Here is a 20,752-nt window from a genome sequence, read left to right on the forward strand (position 1 = left end):
GGAAGTCAAGGGACCTGAAATAAGAATCTAAACACAGAACATGACACAAGACTAACAGATCTGACGGGACATTACAGAGAGCTCTCGACAGGAGAGGGCAACACTTGATCTAATCTTAGGAAATTGGGAGGGGCAAGTGGATGAAATGGTTGTGGATGAGCCTTTTTGGACCAGCGACCGCTGTGCTATTGGGTTTAAGTTAGTTATGGATAGAGACAGGGCTCCTAAAGAGGTGGCCGTAGAGATTGTGGAGTCATTATTGGTGATCTATCAAGAATCACTAGAATCAGGAGTAGTCCCAGAGGACTAGAAAATTGCAAATGTTACTTCAACTGTTCTTCAGGTAGAGAACAAAGCAAAAGAGGGGAAACTATAGGGCGGTTAGCCTGACTTCAGTGATTGATAAGATTTTAGAGTCCATCATTAAGGATGAGGTTTCCGAGTACTTAGAAGCACATGATAAAATAGGCCAAAGGGAGATCTTGCCTGATAAATCTGTTGGAATTTTTTGAGGAAGTAAATAGCAGGATAGATAAAGGAGAGTCAGTGGATGTTGTTTTTCTGGATTTTCAGAAGGCCTTGATAAGGTGCTGCAGTCAGGATGCTAAAGAAGAAAGTCTAAAATTAAAAGTTTAGGTGCTGACCTAGTTTTTGTCAGAACTGGGAAAAGGTAGAGCGAGAAGTAGAAATAGAAGTTATTTTGTTGAAAGAACATTGAAATATTAACCTAGATGCTGCCTGACCTATTGAGTATAATCAATAATTGTAATTTCAATGTCCCCAAAGATGTTGCCTGACCTGCTGAGTATTTCTGATAATTTTAATGCTATGATCGATTTCACTTCAACGTCAACCATAAGACAGCAGAGACGATGAATATATGTGGTGCAGCAACAATCATTTTTCCTGCTTGAAAGTTCAGGAACTGCTGAGGCTGAATGCATTGGCACAATTGGAGGTTTTTCATTGCCTTTCTATCATAGTAGAATCTGGAAAAAATAGTGGTAAATCTTTTTAGGACCATAAGAAAAGTCAAAGGAAGATAGACGAACAGTCAGAGGTTGGCTTGTCAGTTTAGGGCCAGAGGAAGGGAAATCAGGGTCATGGATCATGCCTGAGGAAGTGATTGGGCTGTGAATGGACCTAGAGAATGATCAGGACTGTGGATCAGAGCCTTACAGAGTCAACTCCACTGCAGTATCTCAATCTCACATGTCTTTGGACACTTCAAAATGTTGTTGTGATAAAGTGAGTCTCATACTGCCAAATGCTATATTTTATGAGGGTAAATTTTAACACTAACAAGTTGAGAAGTATAAATTATAAACAAAAAAAAATGTCTGGACAGATTCATATTCATTTTCAATTCATCTGCAGAAATTGGTGTTACTTGAAGAAAACACGCTCAGGACTTCCTTCCTCCTCTAGGCCTTTAAGTGAGGTGGTGACTGGTTATTCACTGCGAAGTTGCTCAGACATTCCTGGTATGTGGTTTTCACTGCACTATTAGCTTTTCCATTTTTTTCTTTGCCAGCACTTTGCACTTTCTACACACCCTTTGTACCTAAGCAGTTTGAACCTCAGTTTCATTGACTTTCTTCCATGGATCAATGATCTGTCATTGGTCCCAGTGTGTTGGTGTGAAAGTAAGCATGCAGGTACAGCAGGCAGTCAAGAAAACTAATGGCATGTTGGCTTTCATAACAAGAGGAATTGAGTATAGGAGCAAAGAGGTCCTTCTGCATTTATACAGGGCCTTGGTGAGACCACACCTGGAGTATTGTGTGCAGTTTTGGTCTCCTAATTTAAGGAAGCACATTCTTGCTATTGAGGGAGTCCAGAACCAGGACTCACAGTTTAAGAATAAGGGATAGGCCATTTAGAACTGAGATGAAGAAAACTTTTTCACATAGAGAGTTGTGAATTTGTGGAATTCTCTGCCTCAGAAGGCAGTGGAGGCCGATTCACTGGATGCATTCAAAAGAGAGTTAGATAGAGCTCTTGGGGGTAGCGGAATCAAGGGATATGGGGAGAAGGCAGGAACGGGTTACTGATTGTGGATGATCAGCCATGATCACAATGAATGGCGGTGCTGGCTCGAAAGGCCGAATAGCCTCCTCCTGCACCTATTTTCTATGATCAAACCCGGGTCTCTAGTGCTGTGAGCTCTACAAGCTGTGCTACTGTGCCATCCATTGTGAGCTCTTGTATTCTTCCACTTTTCTATCGGCATGAATGTTCAGTACCACTATATTTACTTTACAGATTGCGAATCCAATGTCTTTCATAACAAATCATTTGAAGGGAAAGTACTACAAGTTAACCAACTTGGGAGCCATGAGGACTGTCAAAAAAGCTGCACAGATCACAGACATTGCCAATTTTTTATCTTCGAAGAAACCTGCAATCGGGAAATGTATAAACATTTTTATTTTACATTTATAAGCCAATTTTTAAATCCTGAAGGCTGCTGATGACTATTTTGCTTTGTTTTAGGTGCAATTGCTATTTACAAAAGGCCGATAATGGACTTCCATTAAAAATAGATGAATCTATTGGAGCAGTTTCTGGTTTTTCTTTGAGGCTATGTACAATGAACACAATGAGTAAGTAATATTTCGGCAGAGTGTATATTGGAGAACTCTTAAATTCCCTGTAAAGGGGATTAGCAAGGAATTTGGATCAATTGTGCTTTTTTGAGCATTATTTGTGCCCTTCGAGCTCCAGGTGGCACGTATGATGTGTGTGGACAGAGCACCATTCTGATAAAGGTGCCGGCATAAACACAGTCTATGTTCATTGAAATGTACAAAGCAGAAGGAACATGATTTGCGGATGACACAAAGCTGGGTGGCAGTGTGGACTGTGAGGAGGATGCTATGAGGATGCAGGGTGACTTGGACAGGTTGTGTGAGTGGGCAGATGCATGGCAGATGCAGTTTAATGTAGATAAATGTGAGGTTATCCACTTTGGTGGTAAGAACAGGAAGGCAGATTATTATCTGAATGGTGTCAAGTTAGGAAATGGGGGTGTACAAAGAGATCTGAGTGTCCTTGTTCATCAGTCACTTAAAGTTAGCATGCAGGTACAACAGGCAATGAAGAAAGCTAATGGCATGTTGGCCTTTATGACAAGAGGAGTTGAGTATAGGAGCAAAGATGTCTTTCAGCAGTTGTATAGGGCCCTAGTGAGACTTCACCTGGAGTACTGTGTGCAGTTTTGGTCTCCAAATTTGAGGAAGGACCTCTTGCTATTGAGGGCATGCAGCGTAGGTTCACTACGTTAATTCCCGGAATGGCGGGACTATCGTATGTTGAAAGATTGGAGCGACTAGGCTTGTATACACTGGAATTTAAAAGGATGAGAGGGGATCTTATTGAAACATATAAGATTATTAAGGGATTGGACCCGTTAGAGGTAGGAAACATGTTCCCAATGTTAGGGGAGTCCAGAACCAGGGGCTACAGTTTAAGAATAAGGGGTAGGCCATTTAGAACGGAGATGAGGAAAACTTTTTCAGTCAGAGAGTGTAAATCTGTGGAATTCTCTGCCTCAGAAGGCAGTGGAGGCCAATTCTCTGGATGCTTTCAAGAGAGAGCTAGATAGAGCTCTTAATGATAGCGGAGAATGGGGAGAAGCAGAAACGGGGTACTGATTGTGAATGATCAGCCATGATCACATTGAATGGTGGTGCTGTCTCGAAGGGCCGAATGGCCTACTCCTGCACCTATTGTCTATTGTCTATTGATATCAATCACCTTACAATCTGCAGGACCATGGCTTAATGTCCAGCCTCCTACCACAGGTAGACACAAGGAACTGCAGATGCTTGTTTACAAAAAAAGACACAACGTGCTGGAGTAAGTCAGTGTGTCAGACAGCATTTATGGGGAACTTGGATAGGCGATGTTTTGGGGTCAGTCTGAAGGGTCTTGATCCAAAACTTTACCTATCCATATTCTCCATAGATGCTTCCTGACCCTCTGAGTTACTCTAGTTACTTTGTGTCTTTTCTTCTCCTACTTTCCACAGGAATTGTTTTCATTCTGTGGCAGTCTGTTATGCAGGTTACATTATTAAGGGGTTGGACACGTTAGAGGCAGGAAACATTTTCCCAATGTTGGGGGAATCCAGAAACAAGGGGCCACAGTTTAAGAATAAGGGGTAGGCCATTTAGAACTGAGATGAGGAAAAACGTTTTCAGTCAGAGAGTTGTGAATCTGTGGAATTCTCTGCCTCAGAAGGCAGTGGAGGCCAATTCTCTGAATGCATTCAAGAGAGAGCTGGATAGAGCTCTTAAGGATAGCGGAGTCAGGGGGTATGGGGAGAAGGTAGGAACGGGGTACTGATTGAGAAAGATCAGCCATGATCACATTGAATGGCGGTGCTGGCTCGAAGGGCCGAATGGCCTCCTCCTGCACCTAGTGTCTATTGTCTATTGTCTATTGAATAGCATTGCCAATGTTTTCATGCACTAACATTTAACTTGTTAAATGGATTAATTGCAGCCTGTGGGCAAGTCAATCAAGTCAATCAACTAAAACCCAGAGTCAATCAACTAAAACCCAGAGTTTATGGTGGAACTGATTCTCTTCCTGGTGAATGGCCATGGCAAGTCTCGATCCAGCTTGGCCAAATGGGTGAATTTAAACATGTCTGCGGTGGATCCATTATATCTAGTCTTTGGATTATCACAGCTGCTCACTGCTTTGAAAGGTATAACCTTTGATATAAAAATAAAACATCTCAAGCTATATGCCTTAATGCCTATGGCACTCTATTTCTCAAAATGGAACAAAAATGTTCTTATTCTCATGAACATCCTTCATTTTGTTGCTGCAGATTAAAGATTTAATGAGATAGGGACAAAATTATGCTAATATTTTTTAACCTAGACCAGTTGTTTGGTTATGAATATTTCTGGAGAATTATAATATGACATTTAAATTGATCTAATTTTGTTTGCATATTTACATATTTACTACTTGTGTCTTTCAAATCCCCTTTTTGCATTTCCCCTGACTTACTTTGTTGAAAACTTTCTTATGCCTCTTTCTATAGGGAAACAGTAAACAGAGGCTGCATAACGCAATAGTTGATGCAGGTACTCTAATAGCATTATAAAGACAGTAGGACAGGTACATGGATATGAAAGGTTTAAAGGGATATTTGCCAAACACAGGAAAATGAGACTAGCGTAGATGGGGCATCTGGGTTGTCGTGGAATAGGGCCTGTTTCCATGTTTTATGACTCTATGACACCTCGAGCCTGCTTAATCATTACATAAAGTCACGGCTGATCCTGTGCCTCACTTTCCTGCCCACTGCCCATTTCTTCTAATTCCTTCAGTGTTTGTGGATTTCTCAGCCTTGAATATACTCTGATCAAGCAGTAGGAGTCCCCAGAAGTAAAAAAAATACTTTAGGATCCATTTACTGGTTGCAATGATAAAGGCACAAATTTACTTAGAAGTTGGATTGCATAGTAAATCTTGCTTCAACCAAACAGGTTGATCGTTTCCGTGTGAAATGGTGCCATAAGAAAATTGGCCTTGGGATTTCCGTGCATCGTTCAGATTAGCTCACCTGACATCCCTATTCATGTAACACTTTTTCCACAGACATTGATGGCGATTTATAACGATCATCGATCAGTTGCAGTACAATCAGGAGTACATTGCATTACTTATTGCTTTTTCTCATTATTTATAGACATTCTACTTAATTCAAAGCAGGCATCTTCAGAATTCACAGCAGACAGGCTGCACAAAACAGTTTCCAAGGTTTACAGAGTTACAACTGATAATGCTCCTCCAGCATTTAGCTGCTGAAATACTCATACAATTTATTCTCAGTGGCCACATTGTTGACGGCACTCCATTGTGAAGGTGTTTAATGGGCAGGACTGACCATGCAGGGTGGGTTGGAGACTTGAATCAAAGACATGTCCCCCAATTCAAGGGTCCTAACTCAAAATATCACCTATCCATATCTTCCAGAGATGCTGTCTGACTTGCTGAGTTACTCCAGCACTTTGTGTCCATCTTCAGTATCAACCAACAACTGCAGTTCCTTCCTACACATTTTTACACAGATAGCACCTGCTATTGATCTGGAAAATGAGGAACGGCAGATACTGGTTTACAAAATGACCCAAAGTGCAAATGGGTTAGGCAGCATCACTGGAGAACATGGATAGGTAATATTTCATGTCAGGACCCTTATTCCGACTGATGAAATGTCACATCCATGTTCTCTAGAGATGTTGCCTGACCCGCTGATCTATTCCAGCACTTTGTATCTTTTTCCACTATTGACCTGTTGTGGCATTGAGCAAATTGAAGCAGATCTGGTTCACTTCTCCATCATCAAGGAAGTTTATTGCTCTGTTACTCACCCGCGCTTTGGAAAATTAGACCACCCGACAGTGCTCCTTCTTACTGTGTAATGGTAGGTCTGGTAAAGAGGCTTGAACAGAGTGGGAGGCAGAGGAGTGACTTCACAGCTGCTTGGACTAGATAGATTGGACATTCTTCAAGGACCCAGCAATGAACCTGAATGATTAATTGTGTTATTACAGACTTTATAAGGAAATGTACAGAGGAGTGTGTTCTTATTTAATCCATCAGAGTGTCCCCTAACCAGATGCATTGGATGAGGCAGGAAATCCACAATCTACTGAGGAGTAGATCTGTGCCCTTAAATCAACCGTGTCATACAATAAGTCCAGCTACAACCTCCAGAAGGCTACCCAGAACAGAAAGAGACACTTTCAGACAGTACTGGAGTCTCAGACAGACAATAGTCAACTGTGGTAGGGCTGTCACTCCATACAAGGTCAAGTGATTTGGGTGCATCACTCCAGGATGATCTCAATGCTTTCTCTGCTCTCTTTAAAAGGGAGAACAACAATGCAACTTCACATGCTCCACCGCCCCTGTGACCCTGCTATCTCAGTCTCCAAGGCTGATGTCAGAAGATCCTTCTTGTAGATAAACCCTTGGAAAGTATCCGGTCCTAATGGTAAACCTGGCCATGTTCTCAAAACATGCGCAGACTCAATGACTGAAGTTTTTGCGGACATCTTCAACCTCTCACTGTTATGGTTCTGAGGTTCCCACCTGCTTTAAATGGACATCCATAATACCAGTGCCCCAAGAAAAGCAATGTGTCAAGCCTCAAAGCCATTGGTGTGTTAATATATAACATTGCAAATGATCCTTAAGGGCCTGTCCCACTTTAGGCGATTTTAAGGCGACTGCCGGCGACTAGGCTGTCACCAACAGTTCGCCGGGGTGTCGCGGGCATGATCGTGAGGAGTCTTCCAAGAATCGTATTGGATCTCAGCGCGTCACTGAGAAATCAACCGGAGTGAAATTTCTCGGCGACAGCTGGCTTGTCGCCAGGTATCGTTGCTTATTGCGGGCGCTATCGCATGCTGTCCCCAGGTTTGCTAGCTTGTCTTAGATGCATTTAGAAGCACATAATATTAAAATAAGTAAAGTCATTTCAAGATACCATAAAATACTTGTGTTTAACCAATTTATTTACCGTCAGGACATTTGACAGGTAGATTGGAAGCGACAGTTTGACGGTCAGGTAAGCGCGGGAATTTTCGCGATGTTTATGGCCATCAGCCATTACATTTAAAGTAGGCTCCCAACCAAGATATGCAACCCAGAAACCAGATATGCATCTCCCGTACATTTTCAAAGAATGCCCACACACTTTTCACAAAAATCCATTAACCACTTTTAAAATTAAATTTCTTGATACTGCTATTAATAAACTGGAAGTAAATCCAGTTTATGCCTTGTTACCGTGAAGCTTGGCTTTCAAGTAACCCGGGCAAGATGTTATATTTCAAAACTCTCAGGTACTTACCGACTTGTCAGTGATTTCAGCGAAAATTAGGACGCCGGAGAAGCATTGACAGCGTGGGAATTTTCGCGATGTTTCCGAAGACGGTGTAATCTCGACCTGACTCGGCATTGTCGTGGTCATTGTCGTCGGGTAAAAGAAAATTTTGGCTTCTGCTACGACTTTGACAGTCGCCGGCAGTCGCCTATAAAATCGCTTAAGTGAGACAGGCCCTTTAATCCCATTACTGTTGCTATCTTAACGAAACTTTATGATTTGTTTTGCTCTTCAGCTTGGAATTGGTACTTTAAATTAGCATGGCAGGTGTTCAAATGGCAGATTTGAATATAATATTTTAATTTATTGTTAATTGTATTTGAACAGGAATATGGATCTTTCTAGATGGAGAATATATGCTGGTATAACAAAATTATCTGATGTTTCCAATGAAATCGCTTTCCACCAAATTGAGAGGATAGTCATGCATGACGAATACAGTTCCGTGACTAAAGATTACAACATTGCTCTCCTCAAACTCAAGCAAGATATAGTCTTTACTGGTAAGGGTGAGGTTGAACATTAATACGCAATATTGAAAGTGATTTCACATTGATCCCTGTAATAGTTCAAACAAGAACACAAATTTAAATGTTTAATTCTAACAGATCTACATCATACATACGACTTAGTTTTATCAACAACTAGACAAAGTTGGGCCCAAATCTCTCCTGCATTGGTGCACCACCCTGTCCTCCCCCCCCCTCTCTCCTCAACCCCCCCTCCCCTCTCCCTTCTCCTCCACTCCCAGCATCCTCCCTCCTCCCTCCTCCCCTCCCCTCCTTTTAAACTTTAAAATGTGAATAACTTTAAAAATATAAGACCGATTTCAATAAAACTACTTGCATTATCACTAAAGTGACAATGGTGAGTGAGGTGGGCCTAAAATTGTGGCGCTATCATGTACCGTTTTGGCTGAAGTTCAGTCACAAACAAGATAACAAACGAGAGTTTTAGTATATATAGATGTTAAGTCATGTTCAGTTGTATCAATTTTAATTCTATAAGTGAAAATAAGCAGTAACATAACAATTGCAATTCTGCAAATGTTTACAACAGCTAACACCTATATTTTGTGTGAGCTTTTTTGGTACTTCACTTGTTGGCTGTGTATTCAAAGTCAGGGGGAAAAATGTCTTGGATGGACAAAGGTTTGCTCAAAAACATGTTTTAGGTAAAGCCTCAAAGAAGCAGGTCACCATTATGTTGCTTGTGAAAATTAAAATACAAATCTTCAATTGTGGGTTTCCAGAATAACATTTGATTCCTGTTATAGAGTAGGCAGTCAGAACCTTTTTCCGTGGGTGGAAATGTCAAAAGTCTAGAAGGCATAACTTTAAAATAAGAGGAGCAAGATTTAAAGGAGAGATGCTGCCTGACCTGCTGAGTTACTCCAGCATTTTGTGAATAAATCGATTTGTACCAGCATCTGCAGTTATTTTCTTATACTATATATATAAGATTTAAAGGATATGTGTGGGGAAGGTTTTACAGAGATTGGTGGGTGCCTGGAAAGTGCTGCCAAGGATGGTGATTGAAACAGATAAGAGAGTGGTGTTTAAAGGCCTTTTATAGGTATATGGATATGCAAGGAATGGAGGGATATGGATCTTGTGGAGACAGGGGAGATTAGTTTAACTTTGAATCACGCTCAGCGTAGGTAATGTGGGCTGAAGGGCCTGTACCTGTGCTGTATTATTCTATGTTCTATGTTCTCTGTTTAACACTATAACATTATCAGTTTCAGTGCTGCATTTCTTACTGATATGTTGCAAGTTCTCAGCCTGAAGCGCAATGGATGCAATAATTTAAGGCAGCTGTTAAAGGGACACACCTTGATCAAAGTACTTTTTGGGGCGGCACAGTGGTGCAGCTGTAGAGTTGCTGCCTTACAGCACCAGAGACCCGGGTTTCATCCTGACTAAGGGTGCTGTCTGTGTACGCAGTGTACCTCGTGGGTTTTCTTCGGGTGCTCCGGTTTCCTCCCGCACTCCAAAGACGTATAGGTTTGTAGGTTAATTGGATTTGGTAAAATTGTAAAATGTCCCCGAGTGTATAGGATAGTGCTATCTATGCGAGTGCAAGTGTAGATAGTGCTTGGATCGCTGGTCAGCACAGACTTGGTGGGCCGAAGGGCTTATTTCCATGCTGTATCTCTAAATTCTAAAGTCTATAATCTATAGTTTAAAGTCTGCCCAGAGCACACCTAAGGTTGAAGACAAACAATGAAGTTTGTTTATTAGCTCTTTAAATTGCATATTTTCGAGGGTTAAAAAACTTGCCTGTTCTTCGAGTAACTAAGAAGTGTCACTTGTTGCAAGTTGATTTTACATTTTACATCATGGAGGACCTTATTTGGTCGATTTTTATTTTGGAATCTAAGTTAAGGGGAATGAACGTTTTCTAGTGTTGTTGAGGCACCCAGAAATGTGCAAAAGATTTATCCTCCTTTGAGTTAAACTATTTTTTCAAGGGCACAGCATCATTTTCTTTTAAGTTGCATGAATTAATTTTTAGCCCCAGAAATGCTTTGAGAAACAATTATTTTATTTGCTGCTCAGATCATGAGTTAGCCGTTGTGGCTCATTCTAAAATCGTGATTGTGTTATTTCATAATCTTATTATGTTTACACAGATTATCAAATGCCTATATGTCTTTCGACTTCAGAAGAGCAAGTACCGTTGAGAGACCAGTGTTGGATAACAGGTTGGGGAAGAACAGAAACGGGTGAGTCACAGTGGTAATATAATTGATGAAATGCTGCAAACATGGGTACGATTGGTGCACAGATGCACAGTTTGCAGGATCTGTTTAACACCTTGGCATAGGCAAAACGGACTTTCATGTGGATGAGATGCAAGTGGACCACATGCACCAGTGTAGGAAAATAACTGCAGATGCTGGTACAAATTGAAGGTATTCACAAAATGCTGGAGTAACTCAGCAGGTCAGGCAGCATCCAGGAGAGAGGGAATGGGTGACGTTTCGGGTCGAGATCCTTCTTCAGACTGATGTCAGGGGGGGGCGGGACAAAGAAAGAACAAAGAAGACAGTTCTCCCACTGTCTTCCTATCTCCACCTATATCCTTTCTTTGTCCCGCCCCCCTGACATCAGTCTGAAGAAGGGTCTCGACCCAAAATGTCACCCATTCCCTCCCTCCTAGGTGCTGCCTGACCTGCTGACTTACTCCAGCATTTTGTGAATACATGCACCAGTGTGGTATTTTGCAGTCAGGCAACTTCCGTTGTGACTAAGAGTCACGGATAGTCTGCTCTCCCTTCTCAAGATGAAGGGCATCACAGAATGACTGGGAACCAGTAGTAAAGGGCCAGTGTAAGCAAACTCTATCGTCCATTTGGAATCTATGAAGTAAATAGAAATAAAGTTTGGATCTTGGCTAGGGAAGTTTAAGGACCAGATTGATAATTTCCTGGTGGCTTTCAGTGAGGAAAGTTAGTGTATAACTAGACGGCTCAGGGAGGAGGGAGAGTTCACATTCTTGAAAGACAGTAAGGTAAGAGTTCTGGAAGGGGTGGCCTATACTTGAACTAAAATGGCAACTATTAATTTGCGGAGAGGGTAAAGTGTGAAAGTTAGTATAGGTGGAAAAAGACTGGATTTGCAATAAACTGGAAATGCAGATTTAATAAATTGTCTTTGAACAGAATGCCAAGGGTGGAGACAGATATGATAGTGGCATTTCAGAGGGTTTTAGATGGGCACATGGATAGGGAGGGAATTGAGTGATATGGATCATGTTCCTGTAGAGGTGACTAGTTCAACTTGACATCATGTTCAGCAAGAAAGGACATCGTGGGCTAAGGGCCTGTTCCTGTGCAATACTGTTTTATGTTCTATTTTCTGAAAAGTAAATAGTTTGTGAAAATTACTAGAATGGGAGAGAAATATTTTCGGAGGAGCTGAAAAAGGCAAAAAATAAATCTGTTGTGAAAGCCCCAACAAAATTCGAGTCAATATTGTGTCACTCAGACAAAACTGAGGAATAAGAAGCATGAATAATTAAGGTGGGAACAATCAGAAGGAGAGATTAAAAAGAGGGCAAATGTAATGGATTATTTAATTATCCATGAAATCACTCTTGATAATGCTTCCCATGCAGTTTTCTGTGTTCATCACTAGTTGAACACAAAATTGCCACCAATTTAACTAGTACTTGGAAATGAAAATGGACAAATAACAAAACAATTGTAAAATAACAACTGACGTTTTGTTTGATTCATCGTGAGATTAAAAGCACACAATGAAGAATCATTGTGGCCTGGGCCAGAAAAGATCAACATTCAAGAATATCAACAGTTCAACAACAGATCAACAGAGCTTTATTTGTCATTCGGTACCAAGGTACCGAACGAAACTACATAGCAGTCACACACAAAAGAACACAAGACACATAACCCCAACACAAACGTCCATCACAGTGACTCCAAACACCCCCTCACTGTGATGGAGGCAACAAAACTTCCACTCCCTTCCCCACGCCCACGGACAGACAGCTCATCCCCGACCGACCCGTACAGTCCCCGCAAGGGGGTGGAAGTCCCCGCGGCCGAGTCGCACCGGGCACTGAAACATCTCGCGGCCGAGCCGGGCGATGGAAGGCCCCGCGACCGAGTCTTGCGCAGCTAAGTCCCACGGCCGAGCCGCACCGAGCGATGTTAAGTCCAGTGGCCGAGCCGCATCAGCGATGAAAAGTCCCGCGGCCGAGCCGCACCAGCGATGTAAAGCCCCGCGGCCGAGCCGCACCAGGCGATGTTAAGTCCAGCAGCCGAGCCGCACCAGCAATGAAAAGTCCCGCGGCCGAGCCGCACCAGGCGATGTAAAGCCCCGCGGCCGAGCCGCACCAGGCGATGTTAAGTCCCGCGGCCGAGCCGCACCAGCGATGTAAAGCCCCGCGGCCGAGCCGCACCGGGCGATGTTAAGTACTAAGCTTTGAAATAACTAGTGGATAAATTGGCAAATGACAAAAAGATGGGTTGTGGTACATTTTCAAATGTAAGAAATGATTGCATATAAAATGGAGGGAATAGTGCCTGTTTCTCATGTGTAAATTATGCATTAATTAAATTAACCCTGAGTGAAATCAGCACCATTGATCATTTCAGATCCATTGGCAAATTGTACTGAGAATTACTGTGTGTTACACCTGTTAGGGCATCTGATGTTGGTGTAAGCCATTATATATTACAGTATTTTCTTTTTAGTCATTAAAATGAATATTCATTTGCTTTTGTACACTTTAATATTCTTTTTTTGAACATTTTAGATAAAATATCTCAAATTCTTCTGAAAGCGAATGTTCCTGTAATAGATAAAAAGACATGTCAATCATATTATTCAGACAATATTCCAACAGAAAATATGATGTGTGCTGGCGATGAAGATGGCAAAATGGAATCATGTCGGGTAATATGAAATTATGTACTTTCAATTATTATTTACGGTGGTCTGCGTACCCTCAGGTATTCCACTGTTTTTCCATCATAATATCGCAGATACGTTACAAAACAAATCATGGCTGTATGACCCTATACAAATGTGTAGCAATCTGCTGGCCTTGTAGCATAGGAGGGCAAACAGCACAGAGGAAGGCTTAACCCCTGTATATAAGAGGCGCGGTGGCGCAGCAGTAGAGTTGCTGCCTTACAGTGCCAGAGACCCGGGTTCGATCCTGACTGCGGCTGCTGTCTGTACAGAGTTTGGACGTTCTCTGCATGGGTTTTCGCCAGGTGCTCCAGTTTCCTCCAACATTCCAAAGACGCACAGGCTTGTAGGTTAATTGGCTTGGGAAAAAATTGTAATTAGTCCCCATTGTGTAGGATAGTGCTTGTGTGCGGGGATCGCTGGTCGGTGTGAATTCCGTGGGCTGAAGGGCCTGTTTCCGCACTGTATCTCTAAACTAAACAAAACTAAAAGAGATTCACTGCAATTACCGCATAATGCAGGCATGGCTAAAGAATTCAAGAAGAAAATTGTGAAAGAGGATAGGTTGCAGGGCGAGAGGGGAGATAGGAAAGAGAATAGGTCTGATAGCATTGTCCAGTTGGGAGAATTTCTAGACCTTGTGCTGCCTTCTTTTATTGAATGGGCCAGCAAGCTTGGGGGACTCACTGACCTACACTCATTCCTATTTATGTTCCTTTGTGGGCTTTAGTACTATTTATGGATTGCTGCATACAGACAATTTCCCCTTCACCGAGATGTGACTTTTGTACGCTTGAGGCCAAACTTCCAGCACCTAATTTTAAAAGATTATAGATTTCTTGATCAGACCTACCAACAAATTCTATTACACTCTTATGTGACTTGAGATATTTATTTTGAGGTTTTGACAGGTAATAAATCAGGATAATAATCAATATATAAAATGTAAGCGATAATTTCAAATATTTTATCCAGGGAGATTCAGGAGGTCCTTTAGCATGCAAACATGAAGGTAAATGGTACTTGGTTGGAATTACAAGCTGGGGCCATGGATGTTTTCAGGAAAGAAAACCTGGGATATATACTCGTTTATCAACATTTAACACTTGGGTGAACAAAATAATTTCAGAAGGTAAGATTCAGCTTTGCACTCACTGTTGCCTTTTAAATTTGTTTTGATATTCTTCATTTTTGAGAGAAGTAATTGTCTACTTTAAATGTCTTTCTTTAGAATTTCATAGGAGGAGTGGCTTATCGTAAAACATTGCTTCCTGTCTGTTGGCTACGAGGAAGAAAATCTCCAAAATATAATAATGATCTGCATTATTATTTCCAAAATGCCAGAAAGCATCAATAAAGTTTATTTTTCAATTTTCTGCAATGGTGATGGAATTAAAAACAAATGTGTGATTGCTAATTCAGTCATGTGGTACTTTCTTCCTGGATGACTTACAGTTTGAAAAGATGAAAAGTTATTCTTTATCTTCTGCAATTAAATTTTTAGCACATTACTAGACCAAGTGGACCCGTTGGGCCCAAACCTCTCCTGCATTGGTGCAGCACCCTCTCCTCCCCCACTCCCCCCTCCCCTCCCCCCCCCCTCCCCCCCTCCTTATTGGACAAATATGTACACATACAAACAATGTGCCTTGGTGCTCCGCTTGCAATTAACAACACGAACATACAATAAACAATTAAGAATAAAGCATAAAACAATGAAAACATTAAGGATACAACATTACGGTTTAAACATGTGAGTGAAATAAACCAGAGCAAAAAGAGACTACAGACTTTTGCTTATTGAGTCGAGCTACTGCTTGCAAAAAAAGCTGTTTTTATGTCTGGCTGTGGCTGCTTTGACAGCCCGGAGTCGCCTTTCAGAGCGAAGTGCTTCAAATAGTTTGTGGCCAGGGTGAGAGAGGTCAGAGATGATCTTATCTGCTCACTTCCTGGCCCTTGCAGTGTACAGTTCGTCAAGGGGGGGAAGGTTGCTGCCAACAACCTTCTCAGCTGATCAAACAATTCGTTGCAGGCTCCGGATGTCGTGCTTGGTGGCTGAGCCAAACCAGACCATGATGGAGAAGGTGAGGACGGACTCAATGATGGCAGTATAGAATTGGACCATCATTGCCTGTGGCAGATTGTTTCCTCAGCTGCCGCAGGAAGTACATCCTCTGTTGGGCCTTTTTGACTGTGGAGTCGATGGTGGCCCCCCATTTAAAGTCCTTGGAGATGATGGTTTCAAGGAATTTAAATGACTCCACAGATGTAACCGTGGTGTTGTTGATGGTGCTTGCGGGGAGGGGAGAGGGAGTTCTCCTAAAGTCTACAATCAGTTCTACTGTCTTAAGAGCATTGAGCTCCAGGTTGTTGAGATGGCACTAGGACGCCAGCTGTGTCACTTCCTGTCTCTAGGCAGATTCCTCCCCATCCTGGATCAGTCCAATCAGGGTTGTGTATTCCGCAAACTTGGGAAACTTGACCGAGGAGTCTGTGGAGGTGCAATCGTTCATGCACCTTACTCCCAGATCTCTCTGTTCTGCAGCATTTCCCAATGCTCTTTCATTTACTGTGTATGTTGAGCTACAAAATATGGGTAGCTATAGAAAATAGACATTTCTGACTTGCAGAGAAATTAACATGGACATTTCTCAGGAACAGAACCAATGTGTAGCATGGGAACTGGCTTTTGGCAATCACTGTATACAACAATATGCAGAATCTTGTTTGACTCACCAAAATGCAACACCTCACACTTGTCACAGATGAATTCCTTTTGCCATTCCCATGTCCATTTTTTTGCCCTTCTGATTGCTTTCTTAAGTGTGCTCCTCCACTTCCTATCCCAGCAATGGGATTTGCATGACCCTGACTGCCTAAATCTGACATAACCCTCCTTCATTTTTCTGACCAGAGCTTCACCATCTCTGGTCAACTAAGGGTTCTCTATACTTTCCAGCCTTGCCCTACCCCTAACAGGACATTAATAATCATCTCCCTGGTCTTGCTAATGCTGAGACCAAGATTGATGTTCTGGCACCACTCAACCAGATTATTGATGTCCCTCCTGTACTCTGACTTGTTGTTACCCATTACTTGTCCAATGACGGTGATACCATCAGTGAATTTAAAGTTGACATTGCAGCTTTGTCTGACTACACAGACATGGGTATAAAGAAAGAACCATGACACCCTGCCACTAAGCTCCCTATTTCCTTCCTGTACTTCTCGTCACTATTTGACATCTGGCTCACTGCGATTCATTACATTCAGAATGAGTGAGATTTATTACCTGCAGTTGACAAATAAATTGCTGCACTGAGTATAGGAGGTGTCCCATCCCTCAAATCTATTCACAGAAATGATGGCTATGTGGGTATTTTAACATTTTTTGCACAACAAATGATTCAACGCCTTGATAATGTTCCAAAAATATGACTTACTAATCCATTTAATTATCACTTTCCATGCTCCCCATTCTTGCAGACCTTGGACCTGATAGGTTTTTGAAACTCCCTTTTGTTCTTTTCCAAAATTCTGTCACAGGAGGAATAAGATCCTTGACATGTAAACAGCGTACTGATTATACATTTATCATTTAGCACAACCTAGTACTGACTCACAATGAAGGAAAATTCAATTTGTGCAAATTAAAAGGTATTTGGACAGTTACATGGATAGGAAAGGTTTAGAGGGATCAGGGCCAAACGTGGACAGGTGGGATTAGTGAAGATGGGGCATCTTGGTCGGCATAGGCAAGTTGGGCCAAAGGGCCTGTTTCCATGCTGTATGGTAATTGCTGTGCTCAAGACTGCAAGAAATTGCATAGTGTTGTGACACAGGCCCATCCATCACACACACCAGCCTCCTCTCATCAACTAGGGCGGCACAGTGGCGCAGCGGGTAGAGTTGCAGCCTTACAGCGATAGAGACCCGGGTTCGATCTTGACTACGGGTGCTGTCTGTACAGTTGGTACATTCTTGCCATGACCACATGGGTTTTCCTCAGGTACTCCAGTTTCCTCCTAAATTCTAACGACACACGTAGGTTAATTGGCTTCAGTAAAAAATGTAAATTGTCCCTTGTGTGTAGGATAGTGTTAGTGTACAGAGAAAGCTGGTCGGCGTGGACTCGGTGGGCCGAAAGGCCTGTTCCCACGCGTTATCTCTAAACTAAACTAAACTAAACTAAACTAAACCACCTCTATTACTTCATATTGCCTCAGGAAAGCAGCCAACATAATCAGTGACAACACTATGCTGCTGCCAGGACAACAGTCCTTTATGGCCAAGTTAAGACTCTAACATCCTGAACTTGAAAGCAGCTAGTAGGTGTCTGAAACGTGGCGACTCTTGTGTATTGCCTCAATGGAATTTACTGTCTTAAACTCTTGCACTTAAGTATGATTGTGCCATTTAAAATAAGAATTTTACTGAACTGTCTGCAAAAAAGCATTTCACTGTACCTAGGTACCCATGACACTAAAGCACAATTGCAGTAAAGCACCATCAGATCCCTCACACCCTGCTATTCACTCAACTCCCCGCTCCTGTCAGGAAGATGATTCAAAAGCATGCAAGAATGTTCAACCAAATTCAAGAACAGCTCGTTGTCATCAGACTCTTGAATGGACCTCAGATGTTGGTCTGAATTTCCTGATGATTTTGCAATTTTTAATCTACAATTTCTCTGCAGCTGCAATGCTAAGTGTTTATTTTCTCTTTTACATTACCTTCCGTGCTCATGTGTGGTATGGTGTGCCTGAAAAACATGTAAAACAAAGTTTTTCACTGTATCTCGATAGATGTGAAAATAATAAATGAAAACCAATGCATGATGCCAAATCAATCCATTGGTATAATCTTACTGATCTGTAAGTAAAAATAAAGAATTTCACTGTGCCTTGGTTAGGGTTGCCAACTGTCTCGTATTAGCTGGGATATCCCGTATTTTGTGCTAAATTGGCTTGTCCTGTATGGAACAGCCCTTGCCCTGTAATAGGCGCTGTAGGCCCGGACGCCGCCTAACGGAGGTTGTGTAGCAACCCGCCTCCCGGCCCGGGCGGCTGCCATTGGTGGAGCGGGTGTGGGGGGGAAGTCCTGACCCGTCCCGGTGCGGGGATGAACAGTGTGGTGGGTAGACGGCGGCAGGGGGAGAGATAGATCAGCAATGATTGATTGGCGGAGTAGACTTGATGGACCGAATGGCTTAATTCTAATTCTATTCCTTACGACCTTCTGATGCAGACTATTGTACTGTATATCTTCTGAGAAAGATGCTGCTCCAGTTTTTGTCATAAGCATGGCTCATACTCATTGGGATTCTGCAGACCAAAATTGTGACTTAAATCTCTTAATGTTCCTCCATACCATTCAAGCTAAAATCAAATTCAATAATATTAATCTAACATTTGAGCAACTTATTATTCCACCATGCAAGTTTTTATTTAGTTTAGTTTAGAGATACAGCATTGAAACAGCCCCCTCGGCCCACCGAGTCCACACTGACCATTGATCACTGGATCTCACTAGTTCTAAGCTATCCCACTTTCACATTCACACTCTACACACTAGGGGCAATTGTTACGGATAAATTGTCCAATTAATCTACAACCCATTCGTCTTTGGGATGTGGGAGGAATCCAAGGAACCTGGAGGAAACTCATGCAGTTACAGGGAGAACTTGCAAACTCGGTTTTCACTTGCAAACTCACTTGCAAAGGACAGCAACCAAAATTAGGATCAATCTAGGTCTTTGGCACTGAGGCAGTAGCTGTGTCATCCATAGTTGCACATATAATTAAATAAGGATCACATTTCAATTTAGTTTATCTAACAATTTTCTAACTAAAATCAGGTCTGAAATCCAGCCCTTGCTCATTAGAGTATGTGAAACGGGCACAATAGCTCATAATGAAAGCACTGCAGAAAGCAACAAAAAAACAAATAGGGAAAGAGATGCTTTACCATTTTTTATGAAAGATCACTTTAAAATAGGTCTTTCCTTGGGAAACCAAATAGTGCATCTTGTTTTCAGCCTGGCAGAATTTAGTGTTTTGTTTTTTGAGAACTCCCAGAACTGAAAACCTGTAGCATTAGTTCAGGATATACTATTCCGTGAGCTCATGAAAGTGGATATTTATACAGCCAAACACACGATGTGTCAGATCCTGTTGGAACGGAGCACCTTACACCATTCACAATACATTTTTCTGCACTTGTCAGCTCAAAAGCTTTTTCCATGTAGCCTGCAGAATATGTGAGTTTATACGTTTGTGGTGCAATAAAAGGGAGTCTGCAATCTTAATGAGCGGAAAAGCCAGCTAGGTGTTTCCTTATATGATAGAGAATTCACCGGGAAAGGAGAATGAATTGAAAGCTAAATCAGGTACCAAAAGAGGAATAAAATGTGGAAAAGGATGGTTGAGTTCAGAACGAGGAAATACAAGTAGAGGAAAAAAAAAGGATGTAATTTTAAAAAATGAATCTAGATTAAGAATAGCTTTTCATCTGTAGGAATAATCTCTTCATTTTCTTCCTTCCTGAACACAGGGCTTAATGTAATTATTTGAGCAAAAATATCACAACATTGAAAGTAGTATTCAAATTCTGCATAAAAAGTACTAAGCAATATATATACAATATCTGTAAAACTCTTGAACATTATGGCAAAGCTAATGATGAGCTGTTTCTTGTGAAATAATTGGTAGAGAGGCATAAAAATGTTGAGTAGATTTTGGAGAATTACAGCTCTCAATGTATCCCTTAACCTCTTGAATTCAATGGCTGAATTCACATTAATAACAATGTGTGTCATTAATACTTAAGATTCAGCCTAACACAGTAACAACAGCAAAGTCCATAAGATCCTGGAGATCTGAAATAAAATCAGACATTGCTAAAAATCTCAGTTGGTCAGGCAACATCTGTGGAGAGAGAAATGATTCATAAAATTTAGGCCAATATTTTTATAAATAATCATGACGAAAGTGCATTGTGATCCGGAGTTTGATTTCCAGCATTATACAATTTATTCACAAGAAACTACAGATGCTGGTTTACAAAACAGATACAAAACGCTGGAGTAACAGCTTCTGTGGAAAACATGGATAGGTGACGTTTCAGTATGGAACCCTTTTTCAGACTCGATAAGTGACTTATTGGGACAGGCTCTTTCTATAGAATTCCAATTAACTTCCTTTCAGTTTTTCCTCTTTGAGTATATATTGCCTTAAAGCTTTAAAATGGATATATCATATAAGAAAATAACTGCAGATGCTGGTACAAATCGAAGGTATTTATTCACAAAATGTTGGAGTAACTCAGCAGGTCAGGCAGCATCTCTGGAGAGAAGGAATGGGTGACGTTTCGGGTCGAGACCCTTCTTCAG

The 20,752-nt window shown here is 41.6% G+C and overlaps 1 protein-coding gene across 2 annotated transcripts in view; it reads left to right on the forward strand.

Annotated features, from left to right (window-relative positions):
- Positions 1 to 14,779, forward strand: part of LOC144592713 (coagulation factor XI-like) — a 37,793-nt gene extending 23,014 nt beyond the window's left edge. Inside the window, exons 12-20 of one of the 2 annotated variants that reach the window (XM_078397609.1) lie at positions 1,378 to 1,484; positions 2,266 to 2,416; positions 2,497 to 2,606; positions 4,510 to 4,717; positions 8,246 to 8,421; positions 10,554 to 10,646; positions 13,205 to 13,344; positions 14,338 to 14,494; positions 14,594 to 14,779. In XM_078397609.1, the coding sequence (XP_078253735.1) occupies positions 1,378 to 1,484; positions 2,266 to 2,416; positions 2,497 to 2,606; positions 4,510 to 4,717; positions 8,246 to 8,421; positions 10,554 to 10,646; positions 13,205 to 13,344; positions 14,338 to 14,494; positions 14,594 to 14,622 (1,171 nt within the window). In that variant the 3' untranslated portion in view covers positions 14,623 to 14,779. The remainder of the gene's footprint in view (positions 1 to 1,377; positions 1,485 to 2,265; positions 2,417 to 2,496; positions 2,607 to 4,509; positions 4,718 to 8,245; positions 8,422 to 10,553; positions 10,647 to 13,204; positions 13,345 to 14,337; positions 14,495 to 14,593) is intronic. The other variant, XM_078397618.1, reaches the window with a different exon arrangement.
- The last annotated feature ends 5,973 nt before the right edge of the window (positions 14,780 to 20,752 follow it).

The sequence above is a fragment of the Rhinoraja longicauda genome, chromosome 1 (genome assembly GCF_053455715.1).
Source record: "Rhinoraja longicauda isolate Sanriku21f chromosome 1, sRhiLon1.1, whole genome shotgun sequence".
In the NCBI taxonomy this organism is placed as follows: domain Eukaryota; kingdom Metazoa; phylum Chordata; class Chondrichthyes; order Rajiformes; family Arhynchobatidae; genus Rhinoraja; species Rhinoraja longicauda.